The sequence below is a fragment of the Triturus cristatus genome, chromosome 2_2 (assembly GCF_964204655.1).
Source record: "Triturus cristatus chromosome 2_2, aTriCri1.1, whole genome shotgun sequence".
Taxonomy (NCBI): Eukaryota; Metazoa; Chordata; class Amphibia; order Caudata; family Salamandridae; genus Triturus; species Triturus cristatus.
Genome location: NC_140582.1, coordinates 713,804,173 through 713,826,924, shown reverse-complemented (window position 1 = coordinate 713,826,924; position 22,752 = coordinate 713,804,173). Strand labels below are relative to the sequence as shown.

Below are 22,752 nucleotides of genomic sequence, written 5' to 3'. Positions count from 1 at the left end.
ATGATTTTTTGAGGAACTTAATTATGAGTTAAATGAGCATCACCATAAATTTTTTGCATAAACTACTTTAAATAAGTGTTACATGTTTGCTGCTTTATTTACAGTAAATGTCAAGGTTTGTGTTATGTTACTGTAATTACTTTTAATTTTAACTTTTCTTTTGTCTCCCTCCTTCCTACTTTTAATGTACAGGTTTGGTTGGTTTCCTTATGAGTGTTTCCCATCATGAACCATTTTGAAGACTTATCAGATGATAATGAAGTGGACCATGCTTTTTTTGATAGTGATGCTGATGAAGTAGCAAAAAAAGGAGAAAATAACTGTATAGAAACTTCAAAGCAAAAAGGGCCTCCTGCCAAAGATGACAAGTGGAATAATAAACTTCATTATAAAGCAGCATTGGAATCACAGAAAGATTCTTCGAGTGAGGAGGAGAGAGAGAAACCACAGGCACATATCCTACTTGATGGACCAAATGCAGCAAGTGCTATGTCATCAATTGGACCAAGACCTGAAAGTGCACATAGTTCCCGAAGAAACTCTTCACAAAGCTTAGAAATACACACAACAATTCCCACTGGAATTCCTGAAATAAGGCGAGAGTATGAGGATAGTTATTACACCGATGAGGAGGACAGTAGTGATGAAGGCAAGGCTCGGAGATACAGATCAAAATCAGGGAAGCAATCTAGCAGTTTCAAAAAGATTAGTGGTAAAAAGATAACACATTTCAGTTCATCATCCTCCAGTTCAGAAGCTGAAAGTTCAGACTCTGTGAGCTGCAACTCCGAGCCCTCTTACTCCAAGACCAAAATAAAACCATCTGCTTCTGGTTCGTCTCACAGTTCTTCAGAGCGTAGTTCCAAATCTGCGGCAAAGCGATCAGAAAGGAATAAAAAGATTCAAGACCACCACGACGAATCGGAGGATACAGTGACCGACGTAACACCTCTGTCTACTCCGGACATCAGTCCTATTCAGTCTTTTGATCTTGCAGCTACAAATGAAATGAAGAAAAAGATCATGAAACGACAAGAAAATGTGAGCCAGGAGATTTCTGGTATGTTTTCTTCAAAAATAAACTTTTATAGATGCACTCTTGAAGGCTAAGTTTGAGAAGAAAGAATTAACACCCAATGTAATTTTTATAATCTTCCCTCGTAGATCCAGACTCCGAACATAAATATAATCAAAAAGCCCTTCATGATGCAATGGATTTGAATCAACTTTTGAAAGGTATGTAATTAAAATTAAGTACAGTTTGTATGTAGATCATATGTTGCTGTGCGGGAAGATGGACGTGTTCTACATACAGAAATGCAGTGCATTTTCCAGTTTGCGAGCACCCCAACTTTACTTTTGTAGAGCACACACATTGTCCCAAAAAAGAAAAAGTATCTTGGAAACAAAGATCTCCTAAGAGTGCTGGGCCCTGTACTGAAGTACTTGACAGCACTAGGAGTATGATGTTCCACAAGGATTGTCCCAATAAGACGTTGTCCATGGCAGCGTGGTTTGTCAGAATCTCATTTGAACCATTTGATTATAATTCCCAACTATGCTGCCTTATAATATGCAGGGGAACCTGGAAGTTCTAGGCCTCCTGTAGCCTTTAACTATTGTAGTAATTTGAGAGAGCCCCAATCTCCAGCCTTACACCATATAACTTCCAACATAGCTTGGCGGATTTGTTTGAAAAAATCTCTATGGACAACAGGAGAGCCTGAAACAAATGCAAGACCCCAGGGAGGACATTTATATTAATTCTGTTTATTCAGCCTAGTGACAAGAAGAAAAAGTCTATCCATGTATTGAGATCCTTTCTGACCCCATCAATAACAGGATATGAATATTTAATTTGTATAATTGATGTCTGTGACTGGTGATTTCAATTCCTATGTATTTGATATAGTTCTTGGGCCAGCGGAAATTATTATTTTTGTATTGCCTAGGTTGGGATAGGCCGATTGAGAAGTTCAGATTTTATTTCAGTGTTTATTTTGTAACCAGAGAGTAGTTAAATATTCTGAAGCTGAGCAAGTAATTGGGGCATTGAGGATTCAGAATCATCTAGAGTAAGTAGGACATTGCCTGCTTAAAGTGAGAGTTTGGGTTCATCCTGGCCAAATGGGATCACTTTTTTTTTAAATGTGTTTATTAGGTTTTATGCTTAAAATGGAACAGCTGCTACATTCCTTGCAGCAGGTAGAGACTTGCTGCGACATGCGGCACATGCGAAAACCATTTATCGACCAATATAACCAGCAGCAGCAACGTGCCCGTCACTGTTGTAACAAACAAAACATCATAACAAAGCAAACAAGATTGTGAGACTGTAAGGAAGAAATAAGGAGTCAAGTCTTGTATGAGGAGGGAGGGGAAACAACCCAGAGGGACGCCAGCTAGGTGTGGAAAACAAATACTTTGTATGGTCATGCAACGGGAGGGCGAGTGGGAGAGAGGGTCCCCAACCTAGCAAGGGACATGTAATGGAGCCTTGATAGATACAGGGTAGGCAAGCGTGAGCGTTGAGGGATGTATAACATGTTGGTCAGACAACGGTGAAATTCAGTAGCCCTCACGTGCTGCATTGGAGACATTCACCCCTGCGCATGCCAACATGCACAGCTCCAATTGTCAAATGGGTAATTACAGGCTCAAAAGGCGCTTGTATCATTGTTGGCTTCCACATTAAGCAGAGAGGTCTCCCGACATTCGCTGAATTAGATCACCTCCATGCTTCCCATCTATGTAAAGAGAGAACAGCAGGTGTGACATCGAGCAAACTCGTTGAGTGCCACTTGCCAGTGAGAATTCTTTGGGTCTCTTGATAATTTTATGCGATAGTATCCCGTTGGCTTACTGAAATTGGCCATAACTATGTTTATAAAGTCCTTTCTAAAACCTAGTGCCGCCGTTGTTTTTCTTATAAAGGACTAATTTACTCACTCAAAGGCTTTCTCTGCACTTAAGGAGACCAGTATTGCAGAATCTTTTTCTTCTTGTGTCTTTTCAGTCTGATTGACCGTCTACCTTCTATCATCATGGGGTTGTCTGGTAGGGATGACACCTACATGGTCCATATGGATTAGGCTTGTCAAAATCTTATTCAAGTTTATGTCCGCACCTTGCGTAGATTTTCGTATTTGTTTAGAAGAGCTATTGAACTGTAAAAGGCACATAATTGAAGATTACAAATGTGTGACAATCTAATGGGTGATGACGTCTTCATTGCAGATGTTTTTCAGTTCTAGGTAGTAATAGGTTCAAATATGTTTTGTAGAAACTACCAGTTAATCTGTCTGATCCCAAGGCTTTGTTACTTTTTAATGTTTTTATAATGTGTCTGATCTCTTCTGCTAATAGGAGCTTCTCAGTTCTCCTTGCACTCTCTTGAGAACTGTTGGCAAATTGAACTACTGGGCTTGGGGGCACTCTACTTTGGTGTAGAGAATTTTTAAAAGTTCTCAAATTCTCCTAGTATATCGCTATATCGTTCATTTCATCAGTATGAGATCAAATTACTTTTTAAAAAAAATCTATTTTTAATATTTAACTTTTGCACCGCATACTGTGTACCAAACATTCATTACATAGAACAAACAGCAGATTATCGTCATTTATTTGAACGTTGATTGACTATATTAATCTTTAGCATTATAACCATCTGCATTATTGTCAGATGTTGGTCACCATCCTTCTTCCACTGTACAGATAAACATCTGAACCTCTGGAATGCGCCACAAAGTTGATACATTTCTAATGAAACAAGTTGCACAGAGGCAAATATTTTCTGATAATGCACAATAGCCATATGCACCATCTGGTTGCTGAGTTGACCCCTATAAAGTCTTGATGGCCCGTCAAGAATCCCAGGGTGCAGATGGCCGCCATTTTGTCCTGGAGTAGGAAAGCCAGTCCTGAAGTAGAGAGCCAAAAACTAGTTCAATCGGTGTACTCCACCCTAGCTCCACAGGTATCAGAATTCAAGGTGCCCTTAAATGCACAGTTTTGCCTCAAGGGACCCCTGAAATATAGCCTGCAAGTAGGATGGATGTAGCTTCCTATGTAGAGAACCTAGATTTCACAGTAGAGCGACCACCATCTTGGCTGTCCAGGCGATGCTCCTTTCCCCAGTTGTCTTGCAACATCGAAGCAGATTTTATGGCCAACAGTCCTGTGACAAGATGCATAGTTGTCGCTGGTGGTGGTTGATCTTTATTATGCTTCTCAGTGCTTGGTGAGCATCCATACCAATTGTGATATGGGTATTGCCATTTTTAAGTGGCAAGACTGTGCTGCACTAAGAGAAGTAGTCTTCTATCTGAAATCTAAATAAGCGTCCCCAGTTTCTGATTAGTTCTCATTGTGTTCTGGTTTCTGTTTTCGTGTCCCGCATTGATTGTTTCACATGCTTGCGCTGAGTCCCAGTGCTGGGGAGCCCTTATAGGTTGGGTTCACGTTCTTTTCTTTGCTTAAACCGCTAGCATGTCTGAATCCAATGTTTTGAAACCAATGCTATACAGAAGTCAATGTAGTGTTCTTAGTCTGGACCCATTATAGATACTGGTGTCTCTGTCACTGCTGCTACAATTAATAAATACATCGATTATATATGCACTGGAACTGAGAATAAATATTGACTAGTACTTCTTCGACATGTGAGTGTGGTATGCTTTGTAGATTCTACTCAGGTGCACAGTTGCTGTGCAGGATCTCTGCAGGCAAAGTGAAGAAGTTCTGTGCGCCCCCAGGTGTGATAATGTAATATTTGGTGAGCCTGAGCTGGCAAGCCTGTCTTGCTAAGGTAATGAACCCTTTTCTGTTTTAATACCATAGGTGGTTTGACTGAAACCGAGAGTTCGCTATAGAAGTAACTTTAATTTTAGCGCTCTGCCTTTTAATAGTTGTACCTGACTTTACTTGTTTTATTGAAGCTGACTTCTTGTGCTTTGTTTTTAGCATTGCAATCTGCACTTTACTTTGGGGATTTTGTTTAAAATGTTCTGGTTCGGGTCATAGATTTATGTTGTTTCTGGAGGAGGGGGACCAGTTAGGTAGTAGGGGGAAGGAGTCTGCAAGAGCTCCAAGCCCTTTAAACAGCATTGAGAACGCGGTCGTGCTCGCTATAGAAGTAACTTGAATTTTAGAACTCTGCCTAATAATAGTTGTACCCGACTTCCCTTGTTTTATTGAATGTGATTTCCTTGTGCTCTGTTTTTAGCATTCCAATTTGCACTTTACATTGGGGATTATATGTTTAAAAAGTTCTGGTTCAAGCAATACTTCCGTTGGTTCTCGTGGAGGGGGACCAATCAAGTAGTAGGGGAAGGAGTCTGCAAGAGCTCCAAGCCCTTTAAATGGCAGTGGGAACGCGAACACGCAGTGGGACAGCTGCTGTTGCACCTAAGGCAAGTCCGTCTGCACCCGGCTAGGGGCTAGCTATTATGCCCAAAATGTAACTTACACTTCGAGTAAGCTGAAACAACTATACTTCCCAGGTTACCAGATTGGTTTAGCCACTTTATCAGTTATCTCTAATTTAGGGAATTTTGGCCCCAGGGACCCCATTATCCGGGCCTCAGCCTGTTCAATTGTGTATTATAGGGGAGTGGGGCTGCGCGGACCCCGCTCCTCTGACTGGTTTCAGCCCCGGGAATCCCCTTACCCGGTGCCTGGCCTTTTTCAAATGGAGGAGTGGGCTGCGTAACGATTTCAGCCTTGGAGACCAGTCATGTGCAACGGCGGGGGGAGCCTGAATGCCCCCACTGTCCCTGCTGGCTCCCCGCCACCAGCGGGAGCTGGCATTGCTTTTAGATAGTGGGCAGGGAAACAGACTAATGCTCCGCTTCCAGCAAGTGAGAGCATTTCTCTGCTCTCTCTTGCTGGAATCGGAGTGTTTGCTGTGACTTGGCAGGAGCGGTTAAAGCTCTTGTCAAGCCACAGCAAACAGCTATGTCCCGGGGATGGCCACCCCGGGACATAGAAGCCGCCATTTGGGATGGCGGGCCCCAGGGCCATATGTCTCCAAGAGGGGGTCCCCGCCATTGTAAAACTTTGCCCCGGGGAGGTGGCGGTCCCTGGGGCCGTTGGTCGGCGACTGACCCCCTTAATTTATTTTAGCCCCAGTGAGGTGGAGGACCCCGGGGCTGCGGGGGGTTGTGCGACCCCCCCTTAAATGCCATTAATTGCCCCGTGGAGGTTGTGTTCCCGGGGCTGCGAGAGGGCTGTGTGGCTCCCCTTATTCTAATTTGACCTGCGCTGGGGAGGTGGCGCTGCCCGGGGAGCGGGAGGGCCCATCATCATATACATTCTAATAGTGCTTTGAGGAGTTGGCGGTCCCCTGGGCTGCGAGGGGCCGCCTACATTTATTTAAATGTTTGCCCCAGGGAGATGGCAGTCCCCAGGGCATGGGGAGTGCCGCACCAGCACCTTTATATGTGAGAATGCTCTGGCCCACCTGGGAGCTAAAGATGAGAAGCACAGCAGCCTGCACTTCTTTTCCGAGGCAGGAGCCACACATCCAGCATGGCCTCGCCAAAAATAAAGATATATAGATATATGTATATGCCCTGTAGGCCCTCAGGCCAGTAAAAAAAATAAAAAATTCAAACATTGTTGCAATCCTGCAGGACTCTCTTAGGATAGGAAAAAAAACAGGGGCCACTTTCTTTTTTTTTTTTTTTTTTTTTTTTTTTTAAAACCTTTATTTGTGCATATGAAAAGGACAAATACGGGCCTACAACCATCAGGCCGGCCACAAAACGGTTAAGCACTGAGACACACATTACAACCCCTGTGCGTCAATGGTCAAGATTAGCAACGATTCAGGAGTTATACACTGGAGAGATCCTTGACACCAGGGGAAGGAGAAGTAAAGGTTAATTTTAAGGTTTTCAAAATAATTTTATCGAGGAAAAAGTCAGTAGAGGATAGAACCAAGGAGATTCGAGTCCGCAAGATGGCTTCATCACACGGGAGAGCAGCAGCATCATTAAAACGGCCATAGAAAATCTCAGACAGTGAGGCGATGCAGTTATAGAACAGGATAGTCACATGAGTAAATACGCACCCCTCCAAAGCCGCCCTCACTCAATCCACCCCACACCCGGACCCCGAATCGGAAACAAGTATAGCGCAGAGACATAGAAGAAAGAGGCCCATAGAACCAAAAGGAAAAGGTAATTTACCCCCCCACCCTACACCAATGCGGAGGCTACAGCCTGCCCCCCCCCCGGCATAGTGCCTGTCGCCCAATGAACCCGAAATATAGACAAGAGAGAAAGTAGGAATAGAGTAAAGAAAATAAGAAATCAAAGAAGAAAGCGGGGAGGAGCCCACGTAACCTCGGAGCGCCCGAAACCACCGGCCAACTACGTCTCCACACACTAAGAACCCACTACACCCAAAGGCAGTCGTGTGAAGATAACGTGTGACAACCATATAAATGAAGGCAGAAAAATCGCGACGAGTGCGCACAACGTATGCAGACTGTTCCAGTCCCAATCCAGCCCATCCGTGACACCATGGTGATAGAAATCAATCTAGCCCTGGCCCGATCGCGGGCGTAAGATTAGACTAGCCCCCACATGAAGGCCCCGCAGCCCGTGCAGACAAAGACAATATGGCCGCTTGGGAGAAGATGGAGAAGTAGAGTCACAAAATGGCCGCCGATCATCCATTGAGGTCCCCTTGTGCACCATATAAAATCCAGACCTGGCCTGTAAAGTACAGGAGTTCCACATAAAAGAAGCCGTAGGCCACCGTGAACGGTTCCTCGAGGACGTCAGGTGTCGCTCAGCTGGATACTCTTGCGGACGCGGTGAGGCAGGCAACAACAAAGCAGGCAGCAATGAACGGGGAAACAAAGTGTCCACAATTGAGCAGGAGATCGATTGATCCTGGGTGCCGGGAAAGCCAGATGCAGACACCAGTGTAGCACGGTTATACACAGTCGTTGCGTCCCCGCAAGAGGACAGAAGCACTGGCAGACCCACGTCTTGTTGAGAACAAACGGGGCGCTCACGACCCGCAGCCGACAGTATGGAGTCGAACCGCTCACTCAGCGTTTGCAAGCCAACACACAATTGCAGACGAAGGTCCCGCAGGGCAGCCAGAACGGAGCCGCATGTCAGCGGTAGCTGCGCCCCCACATCGGCAGCAATCCGGGACGGCACTGTGGAGCTGGAGTCTGATAGAGGGAGGGCGAAGCGGGCAGCGGGCGAGACCGGAGCATCGCCCCCCAGCAACGAGCAGGCAATCAACGCCATGTTTTACCGCTGAACGGTACAGTGGCCAGGGGGGGGGGTCGTAACAAGGAGGCAATTCCACGCAGGTCTGCGCCGCAACAGGTGAAAGCCAACAGTCGCTTCCCCTCCCTCGGACTCTCTTTGCAGCCGACTAGGCAATAGAAGAAGGGGGTCCGCAGCCTTCCACAGCGCGGGCCACAGAGCGAAGCAGGCGACCCGCCACACCGGGGCTTACCCTATAACTCCAGCCCGTCAGGTGAAAGGTGAAGGAGGTGTCCGGGCGTCTCTCCCCCGGCTCATCTGGCGACAATCCGTGGTATGAGGCGGGATCGGGGCCGCGGGGCTCAGATTTGCGCCGGGGGTCCAGTGACTGCGGAGCTTCCAGGGGGCCGGCCAAGGCCACAATAGAGCAGGGGTCCAGCGCGGAGAACAAAGGCACCAAGAACTCCGGCATCCGGGCGGGCTCAGACTCCGGGAAAGCGGCGGCGCGGTCAGCGCGTCGTCGCGCACGTTGCACCTCGAAAATCGGGGAGGATAGGAATCAGGATGATAGTCCGAGGCCGAGGGCCGGCGGAGCCGGGCGCTCAAGCGTCTGCTCCGGTCGCCATCTTGGCTCCTCCCCTCCACTTTCTTTTATTAATGGGAGGAGGGGCACGGCTCCCCTCTCCTAGCCACTATATGTATAGGCGAAATCACGACCAGGGCCAAAATTATTCCATAAGGGGAGTGGGGCCAACATCTAGCTTTAAAGCAATATCCAAAAATGCTATTTCACTGGAACTTATGGAAGCAGAGAATTTCAAATTCTAAGGATTGTAATTTAGTTTCTCTATGTACTCGCATGCTTTCTCCCTAGTTTCATTCCTTAATAAAAACAGGTAGTCAATATATCTAGTTCAAGTTAAAATATTTTGTGCATATTTAAGATTATCATTCGCCCAGGCCACCTGCTTCTCCCACCAGCCCATCACCAAATTGGCAAAGCTAGGGGAGAAGCAAGTACCCATCGTGTTACCGACCTTCTGTCGATATAAGACTCCATCATGCATGATTATATTCTTTGTAAGACAAACCTGAATCATGGGAATACGCATTTTGTTATGCTCTTTAAAAAAAAAACACTCTGATCTAGTTTTTAATTCTTTTTCGCAAGCTTGTATACCAAACGCGTGATCAGTACAGCTATATAGTGCAGTCACGTCCAATGCAATCCTCAAATAAGTATCTGTCCAAACCAAATTATGTATCGTAGTTAAGTAATCCCCACTGTCTTTACAATATGCCGGTAGAGCTTTTACAAAAGGAAATAGGAACGTGTCTATGTATATGGCAGTATTTTCTAATAAGCTTGCACTAGAAGAAACAATAGGTCTTCCAGGAGGGTTAACAAGACTCTTATGGACTTTGGGTAAGAAATAAAATGAGGGTATTCTAGGATTCTCAGATCATGTAAAATTATATTCATTTGATTGAAAATGTCTTCTTCCTTCTATTTTTTCAAGCAAGTATGATAAAAGTTAAGATGTTTTATACTGCTCCATAGAAATCACTTCATAACAACTTCTATTTGGCAATTGTTGCATCACTTCTTGTTCATAAATATTTGTGTCTAATATAACCACATTACTTCCCTTATCACTATCACAATAGAGGTATCTTCTTTAAGGGACTGTAATGCCTTTATTTCTTCCTCAGTAAGATTATCCAAATTCAGTCTGCCATCTTTTCTCAATCTTATTTAAACTTTAGACGCCATCTCGTAAAACACATCCAAATTATCATGGTGAATGGTCGTTATAGCACTTGATTTAAATTTTGTAAAAAACTGTCACTGGCCGTTCTTGTATCAATCCCCAATGTTTCCATCAGTTGCTCTGTCTTAAAATTCGATTAAATTCCTTCACTTTCACGATGCAAAGTTTCCAAAGCAATCAGTCCCTCTATCTCCCCAATTTGAAAATCACATGTGGTTTCTTGTCTGAAATTAATGCTCAGTTTAGTCTTAGATAGTTTATGCAATTTGCTCAATTTTAATTTTCTCACAAATAAATAGATATCAATTCTTAATCGCACATAATTATATCCCGAGTTTGGACAGAAGGAAAGTCCAAGTTACAAAAGCGAGGTCTCCTCTGTGGTTAAGCTTCTTTGGGATAAATTAAGGACTGTCTGTCTTTCTTCTTAGTCCTCTTCTTCTGGTGGGCTGCACTCTTGTTCTGTGGTGTTCCTACTGACCCCTCTTTTAATCCTCTGCCTTTTGTTGGCATCTTTTCCTCTTCCCCTCCCTCTTCCTCTTCCTAGGGGGAGGACAGTCCTTTTTCGGTTTTTCAGTTTCTCTCAGCAAGCGGTATTCGTTGTGAAAATCAGTAATGACCATCATCAATTTCCTCTATGCTGACATCTGAGCTGGATCCAGTATAGACCAAGTCTTGTCGTCTCTGTGAGTCTTCTTCGAGCATCTCCTTCCTGTAAATATCCTATTTCCTTGCTAAGATTAGTATTAATCCTTCTGCTTAAACGCGTTTATCCCTCTGAAATGAGCTTTTTCACTTTAACCTCCTCGCCCAATATGCACAAGAAGAAGCACTCGCGGGGGTGAGTTCTTTGTTGATTATTGAACTCTGCAGTAAACAAACGCGTTTTGGCGGACGCCTTCATTAGTGTCAGGCGCGCTGGAAACGGACGAGAAATTAAGTACATTTGTCATTTCCATGGGTCATAAACATCAACAAGGGACTCACTCCGAGACTCTTGTATCAGCGCTATCTTAGCGTGGTAATACGAAGAATATATGCATGCACTTTATTGCTTACATTGCATTTAGTCAATAAAGATATGACTTCCAACCAACCGTGATTGCAAATTTCTGTGAAATGTGTTATTGTAACTGCTTCTTTACACTTCAATCCATAGTCATCAATTGTCAATACAATATACTGATATGGAGTTACATATTTCAATCTATGTCATGTGTGCTATCCCACCCTCACATCTCCGCCATATCTCGCCCTAGATGGACTTTTCAGAGACAGTGGACCGACCCTAAATGGGCCTTTTCTGTTCTCTCATAGATGTACATTGCCGCCATACCTCACCTCTCTCACCGATCACAGTTGGAGAAAACAGCCTGGAGGGTCCCCTTCAGATCTCCTCAATGGAAATAACGTAAATACGTGAGAGTTTGGAAAATCTAAAGTGGAAGGGGGAAAGAGGAAAGCAAGAAAGAAAGATCAGGAAGGGAAAAGGAAAAGTTAGCTATTGCAAAGAAGGGGGGGATTCAGGGTGAGAAAAATTCTACTCGGCAAGAAAAAGTGTGTCTGAGAATCTGGGTACATAGTGACTAGAGATTGGAGCTAGTGTGTTTATTAATCATCCCCAAGATGGACCGACAGCTTCTCATTACTATTCATCCCTTGTGGGACCTTAGTTTGCAAGTCGATGTTATATCGGGATTCCAACCTCCTTAGTTTCAGAATTCTATCCCCTCCTCTAGGGTTAATAATGGCCCGGTCTAAACAAAAGTATGTGAGTAGATCTCTCTTACTCCCATGGTGCATACTAAAGTGTCTCGCCACAGGATATGTGACGTCTCTTTTGGCTATTTCCCCTCATATGTTCCAAAATGCAAGTTTTGGTAGGGTGGATTGTACACCCGATATATTTTAGCCCACATTGGCATACGAGACAATAGACCATATATGGGGTACTGCATTTTAGGCACTTATTGATGTGTTTGGGTTTCTGTAACCCTGGAGAGGGTCTTCCTGCTCTTTGAGCAGGCTTTGCACTTCCCACATGGAAAGAATCCATGTAATTCCTTGTGGCTGGAAATTGGGTTCACACTAGTGTGAAGACTGCTCAACAGGTTATCCCATAGGGATCTTTCTTTCCTGAATGTTAGCATGGGTCTCGAGGGTATGCCTGGCCCATTAATAGGGTCCGTTTGTAAAGTATGCCAATTTTTTCGTATAGTACTTCTTAATTGATTGGCACCTTCAGAGAAGGTAGTAATTCGATTGAATTTGCTGGTTACTTTTCGATCTTGGGGGGGGGGGGGGGGGGGGCTTCTAGTAGTTCAGCTCTTGGTACCAGGTTAGCCTTCCTGTAAGCCTGTTCTAAAATCTTTTTGTCATATCCATGATTGCTAAATCTCATCATGCTAGCGTGGGCCGCCTTCTGAAAGTCGTCCTTCATGGTGTTATTCCTTTTCAGTCTCAGAAGTTCCCCATAGGGGATACTTTTAGTCATGTTATGGGGGTGGCTGCTGATTGCATGCAATATAGAATTGCTCGCTGTAGGTTTTCTCTATAACTTGGTACATGTTTTTTTCTCAGATGCCATCACCTCCAAGTCAAAAAAGTTGACTGAAGTTGGGCTAATCTCCCCCGTGAATTTTAAGTTAACCTGGTTGTCATTCAGGACCTCAATATATGCATATGCTGTTTCAGGGAACTCTCTTCAAATTATGAAGAGGTCGTCAATATACATGTGCAATGTCACTATGTTGTCTGTCCATTTCTTGTTCCCATCGGACCAGGCCACCTGCTTCTCCCACCAGCCCATGAATAAATTCACGTAGCTGAGGGCAAAGCAGGTCCCCATCACTTTGCCCTATATCTGCCTATAGTATTGGTCTTTGTACATAAAAATGTTGTTGTTTAGACAGAACTCTATTAATTCTAATAGCATGGTGTTATGTTGAAGGTATTTTAAAAGGTGGCTTTTCAAAAAGAATTGTATTGCAAAAAGACCATCGTGATGTGAAATGCAGCTGTAGAGACTAGCAATGTCCAAAACTATTAATTGCAATCCTGTCTCCCACTTTACATTGTCAATACATTGTAAGAAATCTTAGTCCCTTACATATGATGTTAATTTAGTCACAAATTCAACAAGCATTGGCATAGCCAATAGGTATCGCCTTTGGGACCTTATAAGTGTTTAGACATGCAACAGTTGATATTGTTGCACCAAGGATATTGTGCTGCATAACTAAATACTTATAAGGTCCCAAAAGCGAGACCTATTGGCTATCCCAATACTTGTTATGTAATGGCAAGACAAGAAAGTAATGGAGAAGATAGCAAACAGTAGAATGGAAAAGGAAGCAGTAGAATGAAAAAGAAAGCAACACGGGGAGAATAGAAAGAATAGTAATGAAGGTTTTAATATTTACAATGTGCAATACATCACGGAAATATGGGTATTAAACCTACAATGTTTCCAAGAAACACAAATCCTACAATTTTGCTTGAGGTGGAACTTTGTCATTACAGTCTAAGACCGAGAAGTAGTTTATTTTCTTTGTCAGCTGGCAATCAAATTGTAGTTCCTTTACCTTCTCTTTAACCTGGATTGGGTTTCCGTTTGGGAAATGTTACCCTCCACCTCACAATATTTCTTGAGGGGCAGAGGGAAGGGATGGAACTGCTCCTGAAAACAAACTCCTTCGGGTTCAAACGATGTTGAACATCACAGAAGTCCTTATCTTCTGGACACTTATCATCCATTCCAGTGGCAAAGGCGTTTTGTAGGTCATGGGAGTATGTTCTGTGGGTGATTTTATAGGTAGAGCTCCACTGAAATTGAAGTGTCTGACCTGAATGCTTATTTGTTAGAGAAACAACGCGGGCTCCAAGTGTCAACTGCCACAAACACTAACAAAAGGATTTTCCTATGACAGCTATTCGCTCAAGTAATGATTTTAGCTATGCTACACATCATGAGGATGCAAATGGACAATAGATTATGGGGGTCCAACCAGAACATGGAGGGTGGGCAGGAGGGGCTGGAAAAGCAAATTGACAACAGAGTACCAGTGGAAGGGAATGGGGGAGCAAGCGGACAATTGTGGGCAGGTGGGAGGGACAGGGGAGCAAGCTGACAATGGAGGAATGGTGGGAAAAGATGAGAGATCAAGCTGACAATGGAAAGCAGGTGGTAGGGGATGGGAGAGCAAGTGATAATGGAGTGCGGGATCGAGGGATTGGGAAACAGTGATAATGGCGAGTGAGCACGCTGAAAATGGTGGCCGGAAGGTGCTGGATTTGTAAGCAGACAATTAAGGGCATGTGGGAGGTGTTGAGTTAGCAAGCAGATAATTGAGAGTGGGTGGGAGGCGCTGGGTTAGCAAGCAGGCAATGGAGGGCTGGTGGGAGGGGCTGGGTTAGCAAGCAGGCAATGGAGGGTTGGTGGGAGGGGCTGGGTTAGCAAGCAGGCAATGAAGTGCGGGTGGGAGGGGCTGGGTTAGCAAGCAAGCAATGGAGGGGGGGTGGGGAGGGACTGGGTTAGCAAGCAGGCAATGGAGGGGGGGTGGGAGGGGCTGGGTTAAGAAGCAGGCAATGCAGGGTGGGTGGGAGGGGCTGGGTTAGCAAGCAGGCAATGGAGGGCGGGTGGGAGGGGCTGGGTTAGCAAGCAGGCAATGGAGAGCGAGTGGGAGGGGCTGGGTTAGCAAAGTGAAAATGGATGGTCAGTGGGAGGGGCTTGGGTAGCAAGTTGGTAATGGAGGTCCCGTTGGAGCGGCAGTGGGCGCAAGCTTGCAACAGAGGGGAGGCCGAAAGGAATGGGGCCATAAGCTGACAATGGAGTATGTGAGGAAGGGGATAGGAGAGCAAGCTGACAATGGAGGGCAGGTGAGATGGTCCAGGTTAGCAAGTTAACGGAGGGCAGGCAGGAGAGGCTGGGGGTTTGGGCAGCAGGCTGACAACCAAAGTGTGCGAGAGGCGATGGAGATGTAAACTGCCAATGGGGTCCGGGCAGGAGGGAAAGCAAGCTGGTGACTCATGGCAGGCGGGCAGGAAAGAGGCAGCAATCGGACAACGAAGGGCAGGCAGGAAAGAGTTGAGAAGCGCATGGACAATGGACAGCAGGCAGGAAGGGATGGGGAAACACAGGCAATGAAAGGTTGATGGGGAGCAAATGGACAAGGATGTGGTGGGGAAGCCAGAACAGCGACGGAAGTTGGCTGGAAGAGTCAAGAACACCAGCTGAGGAAGGGAAAGAAAAAGGGACGTGGTGGGGGTGAGGAGTACACGAGGGAGGAACCTGGAAACAGCACGCTTTTGATGAGTGCTTAAACAACAAGGCAGGGCTGAGAAGGAAGACGAGCGAAGGAGGGGCGCGACGCGGGAAGCTTGTAATAAGAGACCTGGCGTCCGATTCAGAAACATGCTAGTGAGGCGCGCGCCAAAAAATCACACTAGTGATGCGCGCGCGGCAGCAGGCAAAAGTTAAAGTGATCGCGCTGGAAGGGAGGCAGATGGCGGCTGCGCGCGTGCAAGTGAGTGGCAAAGCTGGCGGCTGCGTGCCTGCTCGTGCGTGTAACCACAAGCGCTAGGCCAGCAAAAGCGTCTTGACTATATATTTGTTAGCCAGACTTCTGGGCACACTTCAGGAGGCTAAGATCTTTCCCCTCTCCCTCCCAGACCACTGCCCGTTAGCAATCTGCCTAAACTGGGTCTCATCTTCCACCACGAACCCTAAATGGTACTTCCCAGTTTCCCTAACACGTGACAGAGTACTCCAAACTGAGCTACTCCAAACTGAGCTACGAGACACGATCACAGAATTTTTTTAAAACAATAGGCCTGAAGCAACATTTGTGATACCTTTAAGGCTGTTATAAGGGGGAAATGTATTGAGCTCAACTCCACCCTGAATAAACCATTGGCGCCGGAACGGGAAAATCTGGAGAAGGAACTAGAACAGGCAGAACTAGCACACAAAAACAAACCCTCTAGGGCTACTTTGCGGCCCCTCACGGCTCTACGTGGCAAGTTAAAAGCAATTTAGAATAATAGGGCAGAATACACCCTCTTAAAACTCCGCGATACCTCCTTTTTGCAGGGGAATAAAAGTGCCCGACATTTTGCACGTTAACTGCGGGAGAAACGCGAGAGGGAATATATTGGAGGCCTCCGTGATGGGACTGGTGAGCAGATCCAATGGGACGAAGATAAAGCTAACCGCTTTCGCTCCTTCTATGAATCATTGTATACCATGGATCCTAAAGATTCACTTTTGCAAGATAACTACCTTCGGACTCTGCGGATCCCTCTTATCTCCCAAACCATGATCGATCAACTCACGGCCCGATGACCATAGAAGAAGTAGGCGACTCGATTACAGTTCTTAAACTCCATAAAGCCCCGGGACCAGATGAACTCACAGCCCATTTTTATAAAACCTTTGCCCCCTACCTCATTCCCCATCTCACACCCCTATTCAATCAGATGGCGGAGCTAGGAGAGTTGACCCCCTCAATGGCTCAGGCAGTCATTACGGTGATCCCTAAGCCTGGGAAGAACGCACAACTGTGTACCTCTTACCGCCCTATGACACTCCTAAACCTAGACGCAAAACTCTACTGTACTATCCTCGCAGACCGAATACAGGACCTAATTGCCTGATTTGGTCCACCCAGATCAATCTGGCTTTATACAAGGTCGGCAAACACATGACCACATCTGGCGCACAATCCATCTCATTGAAAAAGCCACCAAACGAGGAATACCAGCGGTCTTGGTGGGGCTTGATGCCGAGAAGGCATTAGATTGGGTGGATTGGGCATTCCTCTTTCGCGTTCTGGTAGCTTTCGGTTTTGCCGATAAATTAATTTGCATGATCCAGGCTAATTATGCGAAGCATCGTTCCCGGTGCAGGTTAATGGAGTGACATCAGCCACTTCCTGTCTTACAAGAAGCACACGGCAGGGGTGCCCCCGGTCACCCCTGCTCTTTGCGCTAAGCATCGAGCCCTTTGCAATGTCCATTAGACACAATTTGGAGATACAGGGGATCCCCTTTGGAGGAGAGGACCACAAAATTTCACTTTTTGCAGACGATGTCCTCCTCACACTCGCAGAGGCGTCGCAATCCCATTCAGCATTGGAAATCGAACTTGCCAAATTTGAGGTGGTGTCCGGCTTTAAGGCGAATTTAGACAAATCCTGTGTCCTTAATCTCACTTTGCCGGAAGATGAAGCACGGACACTCCAGTCTCAGTCCCCCCTGCAGTGGACTAGCCGCTCTCTCCAGTATCTGGGAATCCAGTTGACCCCACGTGTGGAGGGGTGGTATAAAGCCAACTTTCCGACGGCCCTCCATCAAATTGAGAAAGACCTCCAATGGTGGAAGCCCCTATTTATTTCTTGGCTTGGCCGCATTCATGCTATTAAGATGACACTACTACCCAGACTATTACATCTCTTTCAAGCCCTACCGATTGATTTGGATGGCACCTTTCTCAGACCGTCCGCGAATGCATACATCAGAATCCCCACCCGCACTGTTTTGAAAGTTTGGGACTCTGTTTCAGGGGGCGCGGGTTGGACCATGTTCCCCACCCCATACACCCCGATCCTCTTTAACCCGGCCTTTCCACCTGCTCTTCATGAAGGCCCATTTGACGCCTGGAGAGAAGGTGGCTGTCTCATACTTGACCATCTGTTCCACAACATCCTCACTTTTGAGAGTTGCCGACAAGACTTCCACCTACAACCAGAGGAACACTTCCGCTACCTTCAGCTGAGACACTGGGCACTCACTCCCCACAAACACGAACAGGCCACCAGGGAGAAAACGGGATTTGAGAAGTTCGTTAAGATGGTGGGCTCCATGAGAGGAGTGATCTCTTTTCTCTATAACTATTTGCTGTCCAACACACATTCAGCCCAACCCAGTTACATGTCTATGTGGGAGGGAACATTGCAACGTGATATTCAGGACAGAGAATGGACGGCACTATGGTCCGATATATCAAAGTTCAATCACTCCCTAGAACTTAGGGAAGCACACCAAAAAACTCTAATGGACTGGTACTTAGTTCCCTCCAAACTTTAACGCATTTTCCCGAACACTACTGACCGCTGTTGGAGGGTTTGTGGGTTACTGGGGGATTTCCATCATGTATAACGGGATTGCCCCACCATTTGCACCTTTTGGGAGGAAGTTCGAGACCAAATTAAAACTATCCTGGGGTACCCTATACTGACCACTATGGAGGGAATCCTCCTAGGCCTCGTGATCCCACTCTAGAACATCAGACCAAGGCAGATAAAGCCATCATGTGGACCTGCATAGGTGCGGTGAAGGTAACAATCGCAGCAGCCTGGAAGAAGATAACAGTTCCTTCTCTCTCTTTATTGCACTTACGACTATGGAAACTCCTCTGCTTAGAAAGGATGGCGGACATATTCCGCGACGATTACAAAAGCTTCGAATATAAATGGGGTCCCTTAGTTTCCTCTCTTACAAAGGGCCTGCCTTTAGCGGTATGCCCCCCATCGATCATAGACATGCACCTATTCCAATTTTAACATACTACATTTATGCCCAGCCGAACATACATCGTTCTTCCACAATGTCACCACTGACCACCTAGGTTTTGGAGCGAGGGTGGAGGGTTGGGATTTGAAGAGGGTTTTTCTTTTTTAGGTTCAATTGGTTAGATTATGATTTCTCCTAAACGGACCTTCTCAGTTGGAAGGCCCTACTGTAAACCGGTCACGACACAATGGTTCTCGACCAGCTATTTGGGGGACTATGCCATGCTGTACCTGGGACTTTTTTAATGAAACTGTATGGCTCAATGTAGACTCCCCTTCAGCAGACGGGTACAGCAGAAATCACATCCACGCCATCCACCTAGCTACCTTGTGATAATGTGTATTACATTCTGTAAAATTACTACTGTGACTGTTGTGACCATCACTGTGTCTGTTTTACAAAATGCCAATAGACATATGTTTAGGGAAAAAAAAGGAAATGGTCTATGTAGATTGACAAGTGTTCAGTAAGACTTCCCTGGGAGGAAACAATTGGTCGGCCAGGTGGATGCTGGTTGTCCTTATGAATCTTGGGCAGATGGTAAAACGTGGGGGTTATTGGGTTCAGACAGCGGAGATACATATACTCGGTCAGCTCCAATATGTTGTGTTCATACCATTTTCTTATGATTTGATGGTACTCAGTGATACTCTGATAGTATTCATTTCTGTCGGTTTTTTGATAATACTTCATGTCAGAGAGCTGGCGCTGGGCTTCATGCTCATAATTATCCTATGTCTGTAGCACAATGTTCCCCCCGTTTGTCTGAGGTCTTACACACTATTGTTTTATCCATGTGGAGATTCTCAAGTGCCTGTTGTTGGGTATATGAGACATTTTTTCTCTTCCGCCACGTTGGATCTTTGCATCTTAGTCTCCGCAAACCCTTGTTCACAGCTTCTGAGAAAACATCAATGGCATCATTTGGCATTTGGGGTACAAACGTAGAGACTTGTTTGAAGGGGCTGTCACTCCCACTTTGGTCTATTCCTACAGTCTCGACATGGGATGGTGTTGTGGAAACCGTCCCTGATACTTGAGTTACCTCTGATCTTAAATCTTCAAGGATCTGAATGCTCTCAAGATCTTCCTCAGTAAAAATATCCGTTGCCAGTGGTTGTTTCTCGTTTTTTTTGGTTTACACATGGTTTGCCTTTGCTTGAAAATCTTGTGAAGTTTGAGTTTGTGCGTGAATTCAAAAAGATCGATCCTTGTTTGTGTATACTCTAATTCCTTTTGGGGGCAGAAGGATAAACCTAGTCTTAAAACAGATTCTTCGCTTTTGGACAAAACCTTCGGTGTAAGGTTGACAATCGTAAGGTTGTCATCGTTTACTTCCGTTTGCTGAATTTCTTGCTGCGTGTCGCAGGCGGCGATCTGTTGCCTCTTGCGCCACCAGCCCCCCATTTCTTGTCTTTCTGTGGCTTTTGAGTTGGGGGGTTTCCCCTTGTTGCCCCTTTGCCAAGATTGACAAATGAGTTGAAATTCCTTGTGAAACGGGGTCTTGATAATGGATGTTGCACGCAGACTTCCACTATCCTCGCCTGACTGTTCGTTATCAGTAATGTCCGATTATGAAGTTTCTGGCTGTACTGAGATTGCGTGTGACTTCTTGCTCTGAAGCTCCCTTCTTATATATAGATATATAGATGTGTGTGTGTGTATATATATTTACTGAAAAAACCATAGGTGTCAGGGGAGTTCCAGTTAGTTGGACATTTCACTTGTACAAAACCAGTGAAATTCCCCCGTTATAGTTAATTCAGCTAACTATAACTCACGCCCCTGCAGTGCACTGCTGATGACGTCACATATTACTTCACTCATGACGTGGTCAGTGACATCGCTGATGACATCACTGATGACATCTCAAATGACATCACTGATGACATCATCCAGTGAATGTGTGTTTCTGTATAGTTTAAATATGTTTTAATATATATAGGGAAAGGCGTATTGAAGAATGAGTGGGTGTATAAGTGTCTGAATGGATGATTTAGTAGGTGTGTGACTGACTATAAGTGAGTGATTAAACGTATCTTACTGAATGCAAGTGTTAGTGACTAAACTGTGTGAATGTCTGTATCCATCTGTCTGTTTGTGTGTAAGCGGCTGCATGGGTTTGTGAATAACTACATGAGTGTCTATATGAGTTATTGATTGGTTGTCTGAGTATCTGTATGGGTGCCTGATTGTTTGTGTGGGTGGGGGGTGTGTGACTCTGTGCATACATGTGTGAGTGGGTGATTCCCTGGGTGCATGGTTTCAAGAGTACATCTGTGATGGACTGTATGAGTGTGTGTGTGTATGGGTGTGCTGGTGAGTGAATGTATATCTTACTGGTACATGTGTGAGTATCTATATATATGAAAGGCAGTATATATGTCTGTTAGAGTATATAAATGGCTATAAGTGAGAGTGTGTAATTGTGAGAGTGGCTGTATGGATGAGTGTGTGCGTGTATCAGTGATTGGATAGGAGTGTAAGAATGTGCTAGTATTTGTATGAGTAAGTGAGCTGGTGTGTGTATAACTGTATAGGTGAGTAAATGGGAGTGTGATTAATTATTTGCATGACTGACTAGGTGTGTCAGTACCTCTATTGGTGAGTGACGGTGTATGAGTGTCTATATAGGTGTATGAGTGCATATGATAGTCCTGTACTGAGTGACCAGAAGTATGAGTGACTCTATGGGTGAATGAGTGGATATGTGTGTAGACCTAAGAATCAGTGAGTGGGTATGTAGTTATTGGTGTTGGAGTGTCTATGGTTTTGAGAATGGCAGTCTGTAATTTAGAGTGGGTGTATCTAAAGTTATATTAGGGTGTGAGAAGATGCATGAAATTATCACATGGATGATGTCATCTGTGATGTCATTTGAGATGTCATCATTGATGTCACTGACCATATCATGAGTGATGTAATAGGTGACGTCATCAGCAGTGCATTGCGAGGGCGCGAGTTATAGTAAGCTGAGCTAACTATAACGGGGGAATTTCACTGGTTTTTTACGAGTGAAATGTCCAACTAACTAGAACGCCCCTGAAACCTATGGTTTTTTTCAGTGAATTTCAACGGTTTTTTAAATGCTAATTTCTAACTATAACGTGCCTGAAACCTATGTTTTTTTTCAGTTAATTTCAAAGGTTTTTTAAATGCTAATTTCTAACTGTGCCTACAAAGGTAAGACATGCGAAGAAAGAGGAAGAAAACCGCAGAAAGAAGCAAGACAAATGCAGAAAGAGGCAACAGAAGTCCAGGAAGAAGAATGTGCAGAAAGAACCAACAGAGGAGCAGAAAGTCCTCCTGTGCCCCCAACATTTTGCTGATGAGTACTGGTAGTAACTGACTCTGACTAACCAGGGCTAGAGCCAGTGCTATGCTAAAAGACACTTCGAATACAGTGAAAACACCTACATACACTAGGGAACACAATGCGTTGGGGTACCCCTGTGATTAGCATGACCTCCTCTGTAAGGCCCTAGTACATAATAGGGCAGAGGGATTAAACCTACCTCTAAAAACGTGCTACAGGGCGCATTTGCACAGTGGTGAAGGGAGGTGGGGGCCTGAGGTGACATGTTTGCTGGAGCTGGCATTGCTTTTCCACACGAGGAGCTGCTAAGATGCAGCTCCCTGTGTGAGAAAGCAATCTGGTTTGAATTTTGGAAGAGAGAGCAGGTATCCTGCTCTCTCTTCCAAAATCCAAACCACAGTTTGCTATGACGGAGCGGGAGTCGCAAGGCTCCTGACCTGCCATAGCAAACTGCAGTGTCCCGGGGGTGGGCACCCCGGGACACTGTAGGAGCTGGCCCTGGGGGGTGGCGGTCCCCAGGGCCATCACAGGCTACAGGAGGGGGGCCGTGCAGCCCCCCTCCTAACATCTGAACTGCCCCGGGGAGGTGATAGGCCCCGGGGCTCTTACGTCCCCCCCCCAATTTAAATATTAGTGCCCCAGGGAGGTGGCAGCCCCCAGGGCTATGGGGGGCCGTATGCCCCCGCAAATATTTATGCAAAGCCCCTGGGGGTGGCGGTCCCCGGGGCAGTGTGGGGGGGGATTGGGGCCCCCCCACACATTTGTTTACTGACCCCAGGACCTGGCCCTCCCGGGGGCTTCAATTAAACGAAGCGCGGGTGGCCGCGCTTCGTTTTTTTTATTTTCTCGGCCGGATTCGCGT

General features: G+C 45.6%; 1 protein-coding gene across 7 annotated transcripts in view; it reads left to right on the top strand.

The window, feature by feature from the left end:
* CFAP97 (cilia and flagella associated protein 97) overlaps positions 1-22,752 on the top strand; it is a 423,577-nt gene that overhangs the window by 92,850 nt on the left and 307,975 nt on the right. For all 7 annotated transcript variants that reach the window (XM_085641933.1, XM_085641929.1, XM_085641935.1 and 4 more), the window contains 2 exons: positions 193-1,060; positions 1,165-1,236. In XM_085641933.1, the coding sequence (XP_085498059.1) occupies positions 226-1,060; positions 1,165-1,236 (907 nt within the window). In that variant the 5' untranslated portion in view covers positions 193-225. The remainder of the gene's footprint in view (positions 1-192; positions 1,061-1,164; positions 1,237-22,752) is intronic.